The 18,177-nt window shown below is 38.4% G+C and overlaps 1 protein-coding gene across 1 annotated transcript in view; it reads left to right on the top strand.

The window, feature by feature from the left end:
- The window catches only part of COL3A1 (collagen type III alpha 1 chain), a 48,205-nt gene that overhangs the window by 11,135 nt on the left and 18,893 nt on the right, over positions 1–18,177 (top strand). Inside the window, exons 2-14 of the mRNA XM_057382991.1 lie at positions 6,336–6,541; positions 8,148–8,186; positions 8,751–8,867; positions 10,379–10,450; positions 13,502–13,567; positions 14,140–14,193; positions 14,427–14,480; positions 15,234–15,287; positions 15,436–15,489; positions 15,793–15,846; positions 16,309–16,353; positions 16,532–16,585; positions 17,499–17,543. Of these exons, the coding sequence (XP_057238974.1) occupies positions 6,336–6,541; positions 8,148–8,186; positions 8,751–8,867; positions 10,379–10,450; positions 13,502–13,567; positions 14,140–14,193; positions 14,427–14,480; positions 15,234–15,287; positions 15,436–15,489; positions 15,793–15,846; positions 16,309–16,353; positions 16,532–16,585; positions 17,499–17,543 (914 nt within the window). The remainder of the gene's footprint in view (positions 1–6,335; positions 6,542–8,147; positions 8,187–8,750; positions 8,868–10,378; positions 10,451–13,501; positions 13,568–14,139; positions 14,194–14,426; positions 14,481–15,233; positions 15,288–15,435; positions 15,490–15,792; positions 15,847–16,308; positions 16,354–16,531; positions 16,586–17,498; positions 17,544–18,177) is intronic.

The raw sequence follows: 18,177 nt of genomic DNA, 5'->3' as shown, positions 1-18,177 counted from the left end.
ATTCTGATCCTGCTGTGTGTAAAACTTCTTAAAGGCTGCAGAAAGGTTGTGGCATTTGTAGTCTATAAAGGCGAATGAAGGGAACAAGGAATGAGTTGTTTAAAATGCAAGTACTTGTTTGTATCAGTGCAGGCCTGTTTTTTTCTTATTTCTTTAGTAATCTGATGTACAGACTGGGTGGGTCTCAAAGGAAGGACAGTTTTATATGTGGCACAAGGATCCTCTGCCGATCCAGACTCTTTTATACATTGCCAGTGAAACAGCACGTGGCTCCATCGTGCAACACCTCTGACAGACACGTACAGTATTATGCTTAACCAGCATTCTTTTATGCAACTTTCTCTTTCTTGCTCAGCATCTGAGAAAAGGGGAAAACTGAGTTTGGCAGAGTGGCAGAACTGTCCAAACGCCAGCTTTCTTGGCAGACAAGCATCCCTAGAAGTAAGAAAGCTTGAGCTTCATTCTGAAAGCACAGGATGTAGCTGTCCCTCTTGGTGTGAAACTTGGGAAATCTGTGAACTGTTCATTCATACTTTCCATTCCACCTAAAAGCAGTTCTTCCTTCTACAGCTCTCAAAGCAATTTTGAAGATTGACCCACTCAGGTTTTTTACAGTCTTCCTTTAAGTATTTTATAAAGCGACGTTTCATTACCTCCAATCACATATGGGCAAGACTTACAAAATATTACATCAATACTATTAAACCTGAAAATGTCCTAGCAGGGGTACCCAAACTGTCCCTTATGTCCTCACACAGTGTGTGAAATGGATTCAATTAATAGCTGTTTAAGACAATTCCAGCTGAGAGAATGTCTGAAGGCCTTGCAGTTGAAAAAAACCATTTTTTAAACCATTTGTTTTCCTTTATTTCCACCTCTTTTCCCAACTCCTGTGACCTAGACAGGCTTTCAGCCCTTTCGAGTACTGAGCACTGACCTGACATAGCAGCACACCAGGCCATTCCAGCTCCTCCGGCCAATTCATTCATTATGAGAGTCCTCTTGTTTCCATTACTAATGATGGGATGGAACGAGTGTGTTTGGGTTTCTTATAAACATCATCTTAATACCAGACAGGGAGCCCAAACCATTTGCTTCGAGGTAGACGCTGTGGCATTCTTTTCTGCTCAGGAAATGGAAAGCAGCATTGCTGCACATGCTGGGGTGGATTTCTCCACCTACTCTGGCAGGGGAGAGTGATAGCATTTCCATTGAAAATAGACAGCCTATCTCCTTTCTACTTAGTCTGTTGGTTAAACAATCTATCAAACAGTGCTGGAGTATGCAAGTAACAGATGTATTTACTACAGAAGAAATGTAAAACAATTTTTGAAGTAGTCATCATGTAAAGCAAATTACCAAAACTAGGTCAGGGTGAGGAAGCACAGGCTTTGTACGGTTAAAAACCAACATAAATGCCCTTCTTATCTTCATCAGGCTTTGGATTCTATAAAAATTAGGGGTAAGGCCTGTTTCATCTTGGCTCTTTAGCTTTCACCAGATTGACTTGAAATACAGCAGAAATTATTTGTTTGCCTCATTGTGTTTGTGATCAGATTCTCACAGGCCAAAGCTCCTCAGTTTTGCTTCCCAGGCCATCATCAGGCAGCTGCTGGAGGATCATGAGTCAATCCTGTRTGGACTATTGCCCTCTCTGAGGCAGAACCAGATGACTTCAAGATGTTCTTTAATTTCTAACCATTTAGTCACATCTCTGCAAATGGGATATGTGAGTCTGTTACTAATGCAATAGCTGGACATTTGCTTTGACCAAAGTGGAAAAGCCTGTGGTTTTTGAGGATACTATTAGGAAATTTTTTCCTTTTTCCATATAATTGGGGTTAAGTCACAATCATGGTGCTCGCACAAATGCAAAGCCAAAACAAACTACAGCTTCTCAGGTCACAGCATGTGATAACAAATTCCCATTCACCTCACTGGGATCGGGATTATGTCCCATATGACATCTGSGTATCATTCAGGCCTACAATGGCCATCTTTGTTTTCCCTGGGCTCTTCTATTATACACATTTGGGCTCTTCTATTATATCACACTTMGAGGTCATTGGGAATCAAATTGTGATTTTCCTTTCAGCTTTCACTATTGGTCTGCTTATAGACAGTTGCCAGTTGAAGAATGGGAAATAATTCAAAAACGGCATATGACAATTATTGTGTTGCTTTTYTAAAATTTTATTCACTATTTAGGCTGGCCCAGAGAAGTGCTACTCACAGCAAAACCTTTAACAACCTGAGTGCTCGGCAAAGAGCATGATTTCAARTTAATTCAGGATTCCAAGTATAAAACTTTTTACAGTGCACTAGAGATTGACAGGGCTTCCAACAAAGCATTGCAGTAAGTGCCACAGAAGTGATGTGCTGTATAGCCATCATATTTAGGGCTTTGCCATAGACAAATGCTGTTGAGTTCTAATATTTTTTAAATCTTAGGCTAATGTGTACATTTAGGAATCAATAAGAAAAGCTGGCTAAGGCAAGCATGTGACTGTTACACCACAAGTCTAGAAGTAGACAAGTCAGCTTTTTTAAAACCTCATTATTCCTATATGTTCCTCGCCAGTGCTTTAGCACAAATCAGCTTTCCAAAGGATTTTGGAGCTAACAGTTAATCTTTACGAGCAATGCAAAATGCATTATGTCATAACACGCTGACACACAGATCTACATCTGAGCACAGAGGGGGTGTCTTTAACACACTAAGTCTTCCCAGATGTAAGTTTCCTTTGGAAACCTATTTAATACTTTCATTCTGCCAAAGGCYGTAGCAGTTTTCATGCAGCTCTCCTAGCTTATTTCTTAATTCATTTAATAATGTCCAGAAAGTTAGAAGCAAATATGGATGTCATTACAGCCATATGTCTTTCATTTTTTTGTCATCTTGCTGTTAAATGATGCCATCTACTGTAGCAAAACTGAATGACAAGCTGGTAAAAAKGCAGAGAAATCTCCTTTATTTTCTTAATATAAAATTATCAGTTGTTTTGACACATTTCAAATTCCCATGGTTTTTATTAAAGTTGTYCAATAATATATGGCAGGTGAGTATTGTCAGTGTGAAAAATTGGTTACTGAGGAAAGCCTCTGCTTCTGTCTTGAAAACAATCTTTTCTAACCAGCAGTTCAAAAATAGAGGAAAGACGGCCTTTTTCTGCTCCCTGTTGGAGCTATGCTCTTCGCTGTAAGGCAGAAGGATCACATCTCTGAAAATAACAAAACAACAAAGCAAATCATTGAAAATGAAGCAAGAAGGAAGAAAAAATTGACATATGAAAGTGCAAATCCTTGGATATGAATTTTCTAGTGAATAAGGACCTTGCTGTCTTAAATGCATAGTTTGGAAAGGCTAAGAAAGTGATACTGGGAGCTGAAAATCAGAATATCACAATTAAACAAACACATCTTTTGGGTGCAGAAAAGTATGTACGCTGTGCATTTCTTTATATGTGTATGCAATTCTTATACCTRTACATTACAAGTGCAAAGAGTAACATGAGGTTCTTTTAGGTCCATATAATGGTGTTTTTATTAAATAATTATGACTTGCCCTGAAGAAAAGTCATTTCTACCCTTCCTCATTATATTTATAAATGAAAAGCTGTGGAGCTGGGAGGTGCTTAAGCAGAGTGACAGCTGAGTAGCACATTGCTGTGGRTGCCATGGATCTGTGCCCACCCATGCTCTCCAGGGTGCATTCAACCACTCCTTCGAGATGGATCACAAGCTCTCACCTCCCCAGCAACTCAGCTTTCACCTCACTAGGGAGGGAGTAAAGAAGATTTCATTCATAATCCTTCACTTCTACATTCCAGCCTTCTTGTTCATCAGGAAACATTTGTCATTAGTCTTGTCAACCCTGGGCAGTTTGTTTTTTCTCTAAGTGCCAACAGAGAGATCCTGGCTAGTGAAAAGGAGAAAAATGTCTCTTGCAGCAAAAGGCAGCACCTAACGAAGCTGAGAATCAGCTTATTTACCTGGGATCCACAGATATAGCTCTGTAGGGTGAGAACTGGGAAGCCAAGCCACATTTTTAGGAACTAGAACTAGCTTGGCWCACTGAGGAAGGATGTCTACATCCTGTTCAAAGGTACTCATTGTTAGGCAGTGTCCTTTGAAGCAGCACCCTCTGATGCCATAACCCTGTAACATGTGCATGTGGGGAGGAGACTGTCCTGGAAATGAGCAGTTCTTCTCCATCTCTCTTGTGCAGAATATGAAGTTTCTAGTGAGGCCCAAAAGGGGTGGAAAAGGAAAAAGTGAGTTTCTAAGTGATAGAGAATGTCTGARGGGAGAGAGTTTTCACATGGAAGGTTCTTGATTTTAAGATTTTTGTTTTCAAAGAAAGGTAAAATACTGGATTCCAGCTTGACATCAGGCAAAGAAAAAAATATTGGCTTGAAAATGTCTAAAAAAGGTTTTTGAAGTTTTTTGCATCTGGTTGTTCTAATCAAGATACTGGACAAAATCAACTCTTAGCCATAAGGAGTGCCAGCTTTAACAAGCCAACATTTTCCTGTTTGGTTCTTTTATAATTAAAGTGCAAAAATAACAGAAGTTGGTGTGCATGGACACTGCCTGTAGTAGGATTGAAACTGGGGAAAGGAACGTCCTGTCCCATGGAGTGCTCTGTCCCRAGATCTGTGCTCTGGCTCTCCCCTCAGGGAGCCACGATTTTATTCCCTGTTGCCCTTCCTGAGCTCCTGCCAGGAGGTGATGAATTTCATGGTGAAATAGAAGGAAAAGTCAGGTTAATAAGGTCAAGAAAAAGCAGCTGAGTGAAACACGGGCAAGAGAGCAGGAGAAAATGAAGTTCAGTTGAGTACATGGCAATAAAGGGGAATGGTTCAGGTACAAAGCAAAAGAGGTTCATGGAAGATGAAAAGGGAAGTTCCTTATTATGGGAAAGGTGAAATGCAGACAAAGCATGAGAAGAGAGGAAACCCATCTAAGTGTGCACATTAGCAAAGAGTATTGGTGTGGAATGGGAACACACACCCACAAATACAGAGGGAAAGAAAAAGAAAAAAARAGACCACGGTGCTAATGCAGAGGTGGAAAAGAGAAAAAAACAGAGAGCAAAAATGCAGGGGGTAAAAGAAAGGGGACTGCATAATTCATAGGAAAGAACTGCACTATAAATTTGGATTCAGTCTTGTACTAGATAATTGTGGCCATTACGATTTGATGGCATTCAGAAATTCCTGCCTTGAGCCAGTGGCAATTTTATTGTCGGAGCTTTGAATTACATCTTTTGTCATTTTGTTTCTCTTGTTGAAAGGTGTGGTGTATATGTCTATATGCCACCACTGTGGGGTGAATTATTCTGGTATTAAAGTTTTAAGAATGATGTAGGCACACAAATAGCTCTTTCTCCAGAATGCTGTTTTTATAAACTCAATTATTTTTCAATATCCATGAAAAAAAATCTTCTTATATTATTCATTGCATTCATTGATACTTATGTTTGCAATCTGAGACTTCTAATAATGTCTACAAAACTCAACATGAGCTTGTAAAACTCAAATTAGATGCACTTGGTGTTATTTTATACTGGTTGTTAAATTATCTGGCTTTCTGGTTCATGTTTTAAAAGAAAACACCAACCCAAAATTTAATGCTTGAAGGCAGTTTTTGTCAGTCTTCATATTCATAGTCCATAACAAGTTTGATCAGTAAAACAGCTGTTGGACGGAATTTACAAAACTGTTAATATTAAGAATAACAATGTTTTTTTCTGAAGATAAGACACTTGTAACATCTGAGCAGGCCAGTTGATACAATAATTGCAAACCATTTGGGCAATTAATGCGAACATTCTTTCAGATCTGTCACATATGCTGGGTTTCAATAAACAYTTTGAAATCCCTTGGTGGCAGCTATTAATGCAAGATGCTGGTGACAGGAGTTGGTTCTGGACAGATGGCTTATTGCACATCCATGTGTGAGTGGGGCAGTGAGACTSTTGTTGGAGAGCTTTGGCACATTCACTCTGTCGCTGCAGCAGAGAATTCAACTGCTAATTAGACAGTAACTCAGTCTGACACTAAAATTACTCAAGATGGAAAATTATCAGAGATTTAATTGGGCTTTGGCTCAGCTCCAGGAGTTTCCACTGATGACTGTTTATAGACTCAGAGCAGACTCTGCAATTAATGTAACAGATCCTCCCCATGCCTGATGAGGAGCATTTAGCCTTTTATTTCGCATTTGTAAACTAGAACACCAAACAAACTATCCAACAGTTTTCATGTTATTCATTTCTAATTTTGAAAACACGTTTGAAATCATATTCAACACTTCTTTGTCTTTCTTTCCAGTGGCAGGATGTACCTATCTTGGGCAGTATTATGCTGACAGRGATGTTTGGAAACCAGAGCCATGCCAAATCTGCGTGTGCGACACGGGATCTGTTCTCTGTGATGACATCATCTGTGATGATCAGGAACTGGACTGCCCCAACCCAGAGATTCCTTTTGGAGAATGCTGTCCCGTTTGTCCACAAACAACAACACCACCTCCAAGAGTAATCTTATTCTCAGTGTTTTTTCTCTGGTGTCACTACCTTCTTGATGCATGTCAACCTCACTTCATTTTGGCTTAGATGCTTTAAAACACTTTTCAATGCCACTTTCTGAATTTAGGTAAATGTTTAGGATGGACAAGGCCGCTGAAAATATTGTCTTTCAGCTCAGTTTTATGGTAGATAACAGGCACCAAAAACAGTAGAAAGCAACAGAGGGCACCAATTAGCCATTACATTTTTTCATTTTATGGAAAAGCATAGGAATAATGCAAACACCTTATTTCTGACCATACTCCATCTATATCCAAGAAAACAATGCCAACACAGAGTCAAAGAAAAATAGAGAATTTTCACAGCACCCTGTGAGTCTGCATTCTTATCTACTCAATTTTGCATCATCACAGAGTGAATTTCCTTTTGCAGGCTTATTGCTGACTTAAYGCCCTGTAAAGGAAAGGTGATTATATTGTACATACCTAAATACTGTACACACCATATCATAATCTTTTTATAGACTCCAACATTATATAAATCAGTTGTAGCAGCTTAACCTCAGGAAAATCAAGAATGTTARTACATGCCAAGCCCCCTGCCTAAGTGCTTCAGTGAGTGAGATAGCTCTACTGAGCTCTCAGCCCATCCGAATATTTCAGTGGTGTTTAAGATCCATGAGATTCATTTAAAGTACATAGGTGGCCACAGACACATTGAAGATCCTTATTTRGAAAATAAGAGAGTGCAAGAGATGTGGGAGACAGAAGTGTTTCTGCAGCTCTATAAGACATCTCTTTAAACATGGAATGCCACACACAAATATGTCACACAAATATTTGTCTTATTTGCACCACACTAGTGCAACTCCACTGTTTCCAGGATCACTTGAGCTACTTCATGAACAGTTTGAGAGGTGGAAATGAGTGACAAGTGTGATGGATTTTAAGTACACATCCTTCTTTTGTTTTTTGAGTCTCAGCAGCCCTGGGGTTCCTGATAATCCTATTCCCCCAGCCTCTCTCTTTAAAACAGGGGTTTGGTCAGCCCCTTGGAAGCTGTCCTGATGACCTTGAATGATGTATAGGGAAATGCAACCTTGAAGATCCTAGATGGATTCAGCCAAATATTCTTGGCTACTGCTTGCAGCTGAACAYAAAAACTGAAAATCCAGAGAGCAACATGTAACTGAATTAGTAATTGATAAATAACTAAATTGGAGCWGTAGATCTGAGGATTTAAAATTAGCTAATCACACTTCACATGCTGGACCGAGAAGGACACAAGAAAACTGTCACAGCATTCCRCAGTGGACTTTTGTTCCTACTCCACTCATTGGCAAAGCTCTACTGACTTCATTATTGCCATGTTTGTGCCTGCAGGGGAGGTGTAATTCTGTGGATGATCAAAGAAAATGGAGATAGACTGACAAAAAAACTCCATAACTTTTAAATATACTGAATAAGAATAAATGGAATCTATATCTATAGCTATAGTTTTATAGATAAAACTATATTCAAATGTTTAAAAGTGGTTTGCTCTTGTTTATGTGTGCAATTTTTTTGTTCTACTTTGATTTTCTTTTTTAATTTCATTATTTCTCTTTTTTTCCTAGACTCCTGGAGTAGCCCACCAAGGCCCCAAAGGAGACCCTGTAAGTGCAGCTTTTATTTTTTTCTCCCAAGGAAATGATTAAAATGAAGACCCCATACCTCTAGTGCTATTTATCCCATTCAAGCTGCCAAAATATCCTGCTTTAATTGATGTCTGCTCTGTCTGCAGCAGGACTGTACCATACAGTTATTTTGAACTAGAACTTTACCTTCAACAACACTCCCAAAAATTCAAGAACACAGAGAAAGAAAGTCCAAACTGTATCACATTTGTTGTGTTTTGTTATATTTCTTTCCAGTAGGAGAAAAAAAACTCTATGGTACTGTGCTAGCAGTAATAATTTTAGATTCAGGAACTGACCAGTTAAATATTTCTTGTGTTTGATCATATGACATATGTTGCAATAAGGCTCCAGCAACCAGGTGTTTCCATGTGTGAACTTTGTCTGTCTTCCCTGAATGTTTGGTTGTGGCCTTGTGTTTAGGAGAGGTTTCCCACCACAGTCACACAGATTTTATTATGAATGGAAATGTTTGTCCTGCAATGTCCTTGCAGTAGGAGGCAAGTGATAATGTCTCYATCTGCTCTGCTTGTGTCTTTGCAGGGTCCTCCTGGAATTCCAGGCAGAAATGGTCTCCCTGGCCCACCAGGACCACCCGGGAGCCCTGGAGCTCCTGGGTCCCCCGGGATCTGCCAGTCATGTCCCAGTATAAGTGGTGGTGTAAGTCATTGTTACATTCAGCTTCCACCTTGCAGTTCAAAGCCATGCAAAGCAATGCTGTAGGCACCTGTCCCTTGCATTTTACAGGGGCTTTGCTTTCGGTGGTATCCATCTCATTTGGGAAACAGAAATGGGTGGTAGGTGGGGTTTTGTTGTTGTTTTGGGGGTTTGTCCATAAAATTTCTCTGGAATGCGATTACCTTATTATCTGCCTTACCTTATTTTTAAAACGTTTGGGGCCAGATCTGTTGAGGGACTTAGGTAACTCAGAAATAATCTGATCAGAAAGCGTGTGTAGGAGGATTTCCCCATAAACTTAATGATTAGGGAGCCCTCCTACTTTCCTATATGTGACCAATTCATGTTTAATAAAGAAACAGTCCCACAGGACTAGACTGAAGCACTGGTCCTCTGTTTGCAGGGAAATGACATGCAAGTACTCTTTGCCATGTTCCCTCTTTATTTCTGGCTCACTGAATGTTGAATTCATTTCTGAAGAGTTGGGCAGACTCAGCAAGAGAGCTAATTGTAACTAAAGTTTTTTAGCCCTGAGCCCCAGGCTGTTCTTTGTTAAGAACAGACATTGTCACCCATGCAGGGGACCGAGCTCAGATTGACCAGACGGGATTTCTTTAGCACAAAACTAATAAAAATTGTATGTTAAAACAATTGCTACTTTTGAATACAGGCAACTGATTGTAACTTTCATATGTGCTTCCCACTCCCAGGTAAGACATAAACTGAGGAATGATGTCTTGGTTTTATTTAATTCTGAAAGAGATTACCTCTTCAGGACTGAGCTGTGGAGCAGTTACCCAGTACCAGTGGGCACCACAGTGATTTTGGTTTGGGGTTTGGAGATGCAAACAGGAGAGAGGCTAACAGGCTGAATTAGTCACCCATTCCAGTGCTGTATCAAAGATGTGCCGGTGGATCCCGATAAGGATTTGGGAGAGCAGGCAAAACTCAGTCACCTGTGAGCCATTAATGCATCACTGCACTAATGCATTCAATTAAGWCTGCTAATGTGAAATGAGTCATTCATTAGGTACAGGTAAAAGAAATCAGGAAAATAATTATGATAATAAACAGYTGTGCTCTTTAGTGCAACAGAAAATACTTCTTCAACTTCCTTGAGCAGCAACTAAGTCAAACAGAAAACAGACTGACAGAGAAAWTGGGTAATGAAGCTTAGAAGGAGTCAAACAAGAGAAAAAGAAGAAAGAATGGCAATTCTGTTGTTCAACTGGGGTGCAGCTGTCAAGCAGAAAAATGGATGTGCCCAGCCTGGGGAGCTAATGTCACCGTGAACTCAGAAGGAAGAGATTGGCTGAGCTTGTCTTATGGGTGATATAAATATATGGCAGCTGTATGTCAAGCTAGTACTACTCAGCAGATACAAATTTGTTATTTCCATGCTTTTGCCATACCAGTGTAAGAAYAGATTTATTTGATTTGTAGCATCACTTTTTTTTTTTYYTTYYTTYYTTTTTTCTCTATTTCTTTTACAGAGTTTTTCTCCACAGTATGACTCCTATGATGTGAAGGCTGGTTCAGCTGGTATCGGGTACCCACAACCTATTGTAAGATGATAAAGCCTTTGTTYTGTCCTTTTTTTTCTTTTTTAAAGAACAAATTTTCTGCTTGTAGATTATACCTTGGATGTGTATGTATCCTGATTTTAATTTAACAATATAAGTTTTCATTTAATTATTGCCTGCAAGTTGAATGTGATGTAAGGCAGCAGTTTGCTCAGCAATACTATTCTAGAAAGTAAGTATAGATAATCTGGATTTTTTTTCTTTTTCAATTCCTTTCTTCAGTATCTTGCCTTCCTTTGCCTGATCTCTATGATTCACCTTCTTACACCACCTAAACATTTATCCCTTTCTCCCTCATGTACRTTCCTCATTTATCTGCTTGATGTTTTTCTGCTAATTGCTTCCCTTCCTTCCAACGATTTTTACCTTTTCCACTGCCCTTAGTCTTCTTTCACCCACTCAATATCATTGTCTTTACTCAGTGTGATACTCCATACTTGGTAACTTCTCCACAATTCAAACTTGCCCAATAACAAGTGAGTAAATCCTTCTTATAAACTTTGTTCATTCCAAAACTCAAAATATTTTTACTTTTTCATTTTATAATTACCATTTTTTTATCCACAGCTACTCAGACTGTATACTAAGGATGCTGTATCCACCTGCTAGACTTGGTTCAAACTTTTAAATCTGAATGTTGCACCTCAYGATTCTCCTTTTAGGCACTGGGATTTAGAGATATTCAACATGAAGTGTTCTTGACTCATGCAATCTGCGAAACAGAGGATGTGATGAATTGCTCTTACTGGAAATTGGCTTTGCTTCATTAAGCATAATCATTATTTTCAGCCCAATTCTGTATAACATGGTTTGGGCATCACATATTGTAGCAAATCAAAGCAGTTCCAAGCAAATATGTTATTTCTCAGGGCTCTATCAGATCATCTTGTGAATTAAGCTTCACTAATCACAACAGCTGTTTTTCCTGAAATACAGTCATTATTTTCTCACCTTTATTTTAATCTGTTTATTTCTACCTTCTTTGTTTGCTAATACAATCGTTCATGCGTTGGTCTTCTTCAAACATCTGTTTTTGTATTTGTTTATTCCTCATTCCTCACAGTTTTTACCCACAGCTATCACATCATCTGCATTTTGCTACGTGGTGTCTTAATATGGGAAGTGTTGAAGCAGGCAGGTAACCAAGACACCTTCAGTTAACAACTAAGGTTACTCCTCTCTATTTTGAATTTTTTCCTGGAGGAGATTAGTGATTTCTTGTGCTTTTACCCCTAGACTTGGGTTAAAAAAACCCACCAAAGTATTTTATTAGGCACCCTAGAATGTCTTCAGGGTTGTCTGTATACTTTCATAAATTGTTTTATGTTACATCATGCCATATGTGACTTCAAAGTAAGTACCAGCAGTTACAGGAAGATGTGACTGAAATCACTAGAGCTAGATAATGTTTATAATTAGCATTACATAGATTAATTTCTTTATTATTTTATAAATTTATCAATTTTCAACTGAAATGCTCCTAATGAATAAATATTCAAATGTAAATAGTTTGGAAGATTATTAAAACAAGAAAATATAGCACCAACATTTGTTCATGTGTGGTTCCCRTGCCTGGTATTTCCACAATCACACATCTCTCCACTGCTGCTTCCCATGGCTTTGCACTCCTTGTAGGCTGATTTTGTGCTTAACATCCATTTCTCTTCACTTGYTCATGTAACCTCCACGTATTTCTTTGTCTCTTTTCACCAGCACACATTCTCTAACTGAAGGATGCTCATTCATCRTTCAGAGTCTGGAGATGCTGGCAGCAAGCACACCCCTAACTATCAGTTTATCTCCTCAGTGTGTAACTTGAAAAACAGTTATATCTCATTTGTTCATAGCTGTATGTCTAATTGATTGATTGCTATTGATGAGTTGATAGCTTTAATTCTTATTGAATCTATTTTTACCTTATATCAAATGAGCTCAAACAATTAACAGAGACTGCTCATGGTATTCACATATCAAAGGCAACCTCATTTCCCAAACCCTAGAAGCTTGGCTTCTTGCTGTACTTCGTGTCCTTTAAAACAGCAAATTAAAATGGCTCACATTTTTTCAGCAAAAGGCAACTGTGAACCACTATTAACATACTTTTGTAGCATAGCAGTGTACTGTCCTACATGTGCCAGGACAGTACAGCAGTACTCCTAATCTTGYATTATGAAAATTATGCATCTGTAATACCTATTCTGACACAATATGACAATATCCCATGAAACACACTATATGCAATATCAATTATGGAATATTCTGCCAGTACTGCAGCACACAGTGATCCTCATGTCCTTCATATATGTGATTCTTTTTGCTGTATGAAACACATGAAGAGCTTAATTTAACAGAAGCTTGTTTTAAAGAACCCCCTATAGCTGCAGTAGACCACTGTGCTAACTTCTMAATGTTTTCTGTTTTGCAGTATCAAATCCTTTTGTGATTGTTGCCACAGGATGTAGAAATTTTGAGTTTTGGTTCATCCAGACTTTGTTTCTTTTTTATGGCTTAGTACTGTTAAAGTTCAGAAAATATTTCACTGGTGAAAACGCTTACCTTACTGACAGTAACAAAAGTATGACTTTAATTCATTAGATCTCTAGGTCATGAGAAAACTCTAGTATGGGGCTAATCAAGCTCAGTTACACAGCAGAGAAGCTGGTGCTCAAGTTAGGTTCCAGTTTCTATTCTTTCCCTCCAGGCAGCTGAAAATCTGAGCTGGGTGTAAAGGGGAATTGTGACTCAAAAAGGAAAAGTTGCATCTTTGAAAACACCTTGGGAGGGTGTTAGCTCAGCTTTCCAGGAGCAACCCAGTGAAACCTTTTCTGAAGAGACAACTAGACAATGAACTTTTTCAGCATTGTGTGTATATAYTGCTGCTTCCTTTTTACTGCACCAAGTGCAGATCACCATGGGTGTTTGTACTAATTATGTAAAAATTTATTTCACAGCTATTGATGAATATTACAACTATGTTAAGCTTTAGAGTTATATTACTTTAATGTAACTACTATTTTTTAATCTACACTATAGAGTGGCTTTCCAGGACCCCCTGGCCCCAGTGGCCCCCCTGGCCCACCCGGTCATGCAGGTCCCCCTGTAAGTAACATCAATCTCCTCGTATTCATCCTGTATTCTTTTATATGAGCTTCTCCTTTCCCTGTCAAGAATATTAAGTACCTTTTCAAGTGATTAATCTAGATACTGTGCTGAAGAATTTTATGCATAAATGTCATATTGGGCTGTACCATCACCAAGACTCAAGAGCTGAGGACAATATACTGTGCTTGCTTAAGGGCTCATGAACCCCTGAGATCTCTGCAAGTCCATGGGACATAAGTTAACATTACTTAAGATGTCTGCCATCCTGTTAACATTGCCAAATGTTTATCCATACAAAAATTTAACAGGAGGCAAAGGAAAGTGGGAGATACACATCCARGGAACACACAGAGGGTCTGAGTTTTGTGACATCTCCATTTAGAGGAGTAGTTTCAATTCTGTTTTCATGGAGGCATGTTCTGATTGGTTCTGCTAACTTCACCTTTGGTCATTTGTTGACTGATCTGACTAAAATTTTCCTTACAACTATGACAATATAAAAGATAACAGCACCAYGAAATGCTGCATGTAGTTGTTCACATCTTAACTGGGTGTTTACTGCATTCCAGGGCTCTGCTGGATACCAAGGCTCYCCTGGAGAACCAGGACAACCTGGCCCTCCTGTACGTACCCATTCAGTATCACTGTGTATGTTAAAGGYGTGATCTTAAAAGCATGAACCTGTTTAATCTTGTGTCATGAATCTGGAAGTTGGAAGTTTTACAGTTCATCCTGGCTGTTTGCTATGATCTATGTCAAATGTACAAGTATTTATGATGCCTAATACAATTTTAATTTGAAAGATACTTCATATTTGTTTTTATTATTGTAGTTATTATTGATTTTTTTTTTACAGGGACCTCCAGGCCCTGTTGGAATGATAGGCCCAGTTGGTCCACCAGGAAAAGATGTAAGTTCACTATTATTCATCCAGTTATCAATAAATAGAAAGAAAAAAAAATCATTAAATTGCAAAACAACAGAGCATATTAATACCATTGCATTTGAGAATTTTTAACATCTCCCTATTTCTCCATTTGACAACACGACTTTAAGAAACTAGATTTGGCTTACATTAGMTATAACTGCCCATTCCAAAAAAGTTTCAACTTTAGCAGGCAATTTGACACAAAAAAACCAAAACCAAACCAAAACTAGCATAAGCATAAAACGTGGTATTTATGTCTGATTCAAAATAAATTAGCAATTATAAGGAAAATCAAAAATCAGACTGTGGTGGTAGTTTTCTGCTCTCTTTAAATCTTACTATGGGAWTTACAGCCATTGACACCATTGTCTGTGTCAAGCTGGGAGTTCTGGGCAGGTAAATTATCAGGCAAGGTAAATATCTACAGYTTTTGCCTATTTTGAGTGTTTTACTATCAAAAATAAGTTTTCTGGGATCATATCTTAGGAAAAGTTGTCTTGATATAACTTAGAAGTTAACTAAAATCTTGTTAAAAGTTGAGTTTATAAATTCTGGCAGTTTTTTTCCAGAAGGCAGTCACAGAGTGAACTGTCACCCTGATAGGATTTCCCACTGTCTTTGGTGAAAGTTTTACCAGTTTACTCCAGCTCCAGCCTTGATTTACCATAACTGGTTGCTTTGCCACTAAGTGACCTAATTGCAAAACATTAAAAAAAAAAAAATTTCTTTCAACAGGGAGAACCGGGAAGACCAGGCAGAAATGGAGATCGTGGAATCCCTGGATTACCGGTATGGAAAAGCCCCCAGTAACAATGGTCTTCTAATCAAAGGTTTTGTTTTCCAATTTCTAGTCAAGTGAACACAGCACACAGTGAACATTGACTTGTGCCCTTCATAAGTACATGATTTATTAACCTTTCTATACTTATGTGTTTAGGGTCACAAGGGACACCCTGGGATGCCTGGGATGCCTGGGATGAAAGGTCAACGAGTAAGTATTGAGTATGTTGAGTACAGCTGAGCCTGTGCTCTTCCTGTCATTATTTCTAAGACTGAATCATAGAATTAAATTTCTGGACAATGTGATCTGACCTTTCATAACAAAGAGTTAAATTTTATTTGGTTACCTCAATTGTAGAGCTCCAACCCTAATTCCAGGAAGAGTTACAACAGCTGACAGCACTCATTACTGAAAATATGCCCCCTTTGGGGCTTAATATTTTGCCAAGAGGAATTAATTTTTCCAGAATGCATGAGGAATACTATTCATAGGTATGGTTTCCTTTTTCCACAGGGTTTTGATGGAAAAGATGGTGCCAAGGGTGACAGCGGTGCTCCTGGTCCAAAGGTAAAAATTTGGAGTGTCATCTTTCTAGTAGGTAATGACCTCCATTGTTTGTTGCATAGCTGTGCTTTGCTTCTTAAACAATTATGAAAATACAGTAAGTATTAAAGAAACCCATTTATTATCTCCATGAAAAGAATAAAAATCATTCCAAAGGAGCTAGACTTTCTGAACTGCATCATGTCCCAGTTTTCCAGCCATAATAAACATGAGATAATGAAAGGACATGTCTGGGTCATCTGATTTTATTGCATAGTATTTTAAAAACTGGGCCTTTCTGATTTTTATTTCCTGTTTAATTTTTGATTTGACACTTGTTTAGACTTCTCATTCCTCAGTTCATGCTGAGGACACCCAGCACCACATAGAAAGGGACAAAAAATTGGGCATTTTTCTGTGTCTCTTCTCCTTGAATAAATGAAAAAATGTTCTCACCAAAGTTCATTTTGTTTTTTTCCACAACAGGGTGAAACTGGTCTTCCTGGAGTAAATGGAGCACCAGGCCAACCGGTAAATATGTGCATGTAGTGTTTAAATGTTGACTGGGTTGTTCCTCATTCTTTTCGTTTTAATTACACCACCACATGCAGTGAACAATAGTGAGATGTGGAAATAAGAGCAATGACTCTTTGCTCAGCCATCATATTTTAGAAGCCATTTAACAACTTCATTTTTGTATGTTTTTTAGGGACCAAGAGGTCCAGCTGGAGAAAGAGGAAGACCTGGGAATCCTGGTGGCCCTGTAAGTAATTGCAGACATTATTCTTCTCCAGAGGCAGCACATATTTGGATTCAATATGCTGAGAATTCCCTATTTCCTTGAACCAGTTTTAATGCAAAGGACTCAAAAGCCATATAGCATCTGTAAAAATCTCACATGAAAATTTTTTTAGTTAAAAGATGCAACACTTTTAACCCACAACCTGTTCACCATCTTATTTCCTGTTTCCCTTTTTACAATTAATAAATTACACCTTGAGGAAGAGTTCAGTATTTCAGCATAAGCTCTTGTTCATCCAAGAGAAGCAGGGAGGAGGAGGGGAAGCAACGAGTGGCAGGAGAGAAAAAAAGGCAATTTCAGAAGTAACTTGCAAGAAAAAGACAAAACACATTTTTGACTGAGATTAGAGGGTGCATCCCTTGCTCTGAAGGAATTCTTAGCTCATAGCATTCAACTCAATTAACAAAGCAGTTTAACAGCCAGCACCTTGTTTGTACACTGCATAACCTGAGCAGAGGATCTGGCCTAACATGTCTACAAGACAAGTAGCAGGGTTTAAATCAGCAGTGTTCACTTTCCACAGCACGGTGAAATCATGTGGATCAGAAATTACTACTCTGAAATGTACATCTATTGCAATCTTGCTTATTCACAAGGACAATGCTTTGTGACTGTCGTTTTCTTAAGAAATGTAGTAAGAATACATTTTTATATCTTTCTGCCTCTGTGAAAGTCATGTAAAATGCTGGATATTCCTTCACAAAATATTTAGTTAATTATTATTTTAGAATTTCTCAGTTGAGGAATCCTTGGGTCTTAACTAAATGGGAGTGTACAGACACAAGAATATGATCTCAGAGTCTTGGGCATGAAAGGATGTGGGTTCTGTGTCTGGGGYAGTGCTGTGTAGCCAACACCTCTCTCCTTTCTGTAGGGTGCCCACGGAAAAGATGGATCTCCAGGAGCAGCAGGCCCACCTGTAAGAAAACTTTGACTTTCAGTGTTTGTGTCACTTTGGTCTAATCACTTCTAGCCAATGTTCAGCAGTGCCAGCCAACCTGAAACTGGGCTGTGCTTGCTTAAGAATGAGCATTTTAGTTAATTGTATTTCRTAACTGTTGGTTAAGATATTTAAAKGATAGAGTGCAGCAGGAGAGCTCTAACACTAAATCAGGAAAAGCAAAAATCCAAACCCAGGTTATTCTCTGAGAACATATAGATGTATAGAATTACTGTACTCCATGAAGACCAAATTTTGAATGAACTCATCAAATAAATTATTTAGCTGTCTGGAKTGGGCAAATATTTTTCTTTCCCATCTGCATGGAAACCTGAGCATGTCTACATATCTGTGGAACAGCTGTATTGGCTTTCTTTTTTTYTTCCTTTTTTATAATTAGAATGGATTTTGAAAAGTTTTTTACAACTTAATCTTCTTAATGATAGATTTTATGTTTTTAAATTTAAAACACAGAAATTCAGCTGAACATGTAAAAGCCAGGGTAACGAAGATGTAGGTGTGATATTTTAGGGCTAGCCAAATTTCATCTTTTACAGCATGATTTATATTTGCTATTTTGCCAGGTGTTTCCTTACTCAGAGAAAAATCCCAT

The sequence above is a fragment of the Malurus melanocephalus genome, unplaced genomic scaffold (genome assembly GCF_030028575.1).
Source record: "Malurus melanocephalus ecotype Western Australia unplaced genomic scaffold, MMel_1.1 scaffold_598, whole genome shotgun sequence".
In the NCBI taxonomy this organism is placed as follows: Eukaryota; Metazoa; Chordata; class Aves; order Passeriformes; family Maluridae; genus Malurus; species Malurus melanocephalus.
The sequence above is the reverse complement of the archived record's forward strand: the minus strand, read 5'-3'. Positions and strand labels throughout refer to the sequence as shown.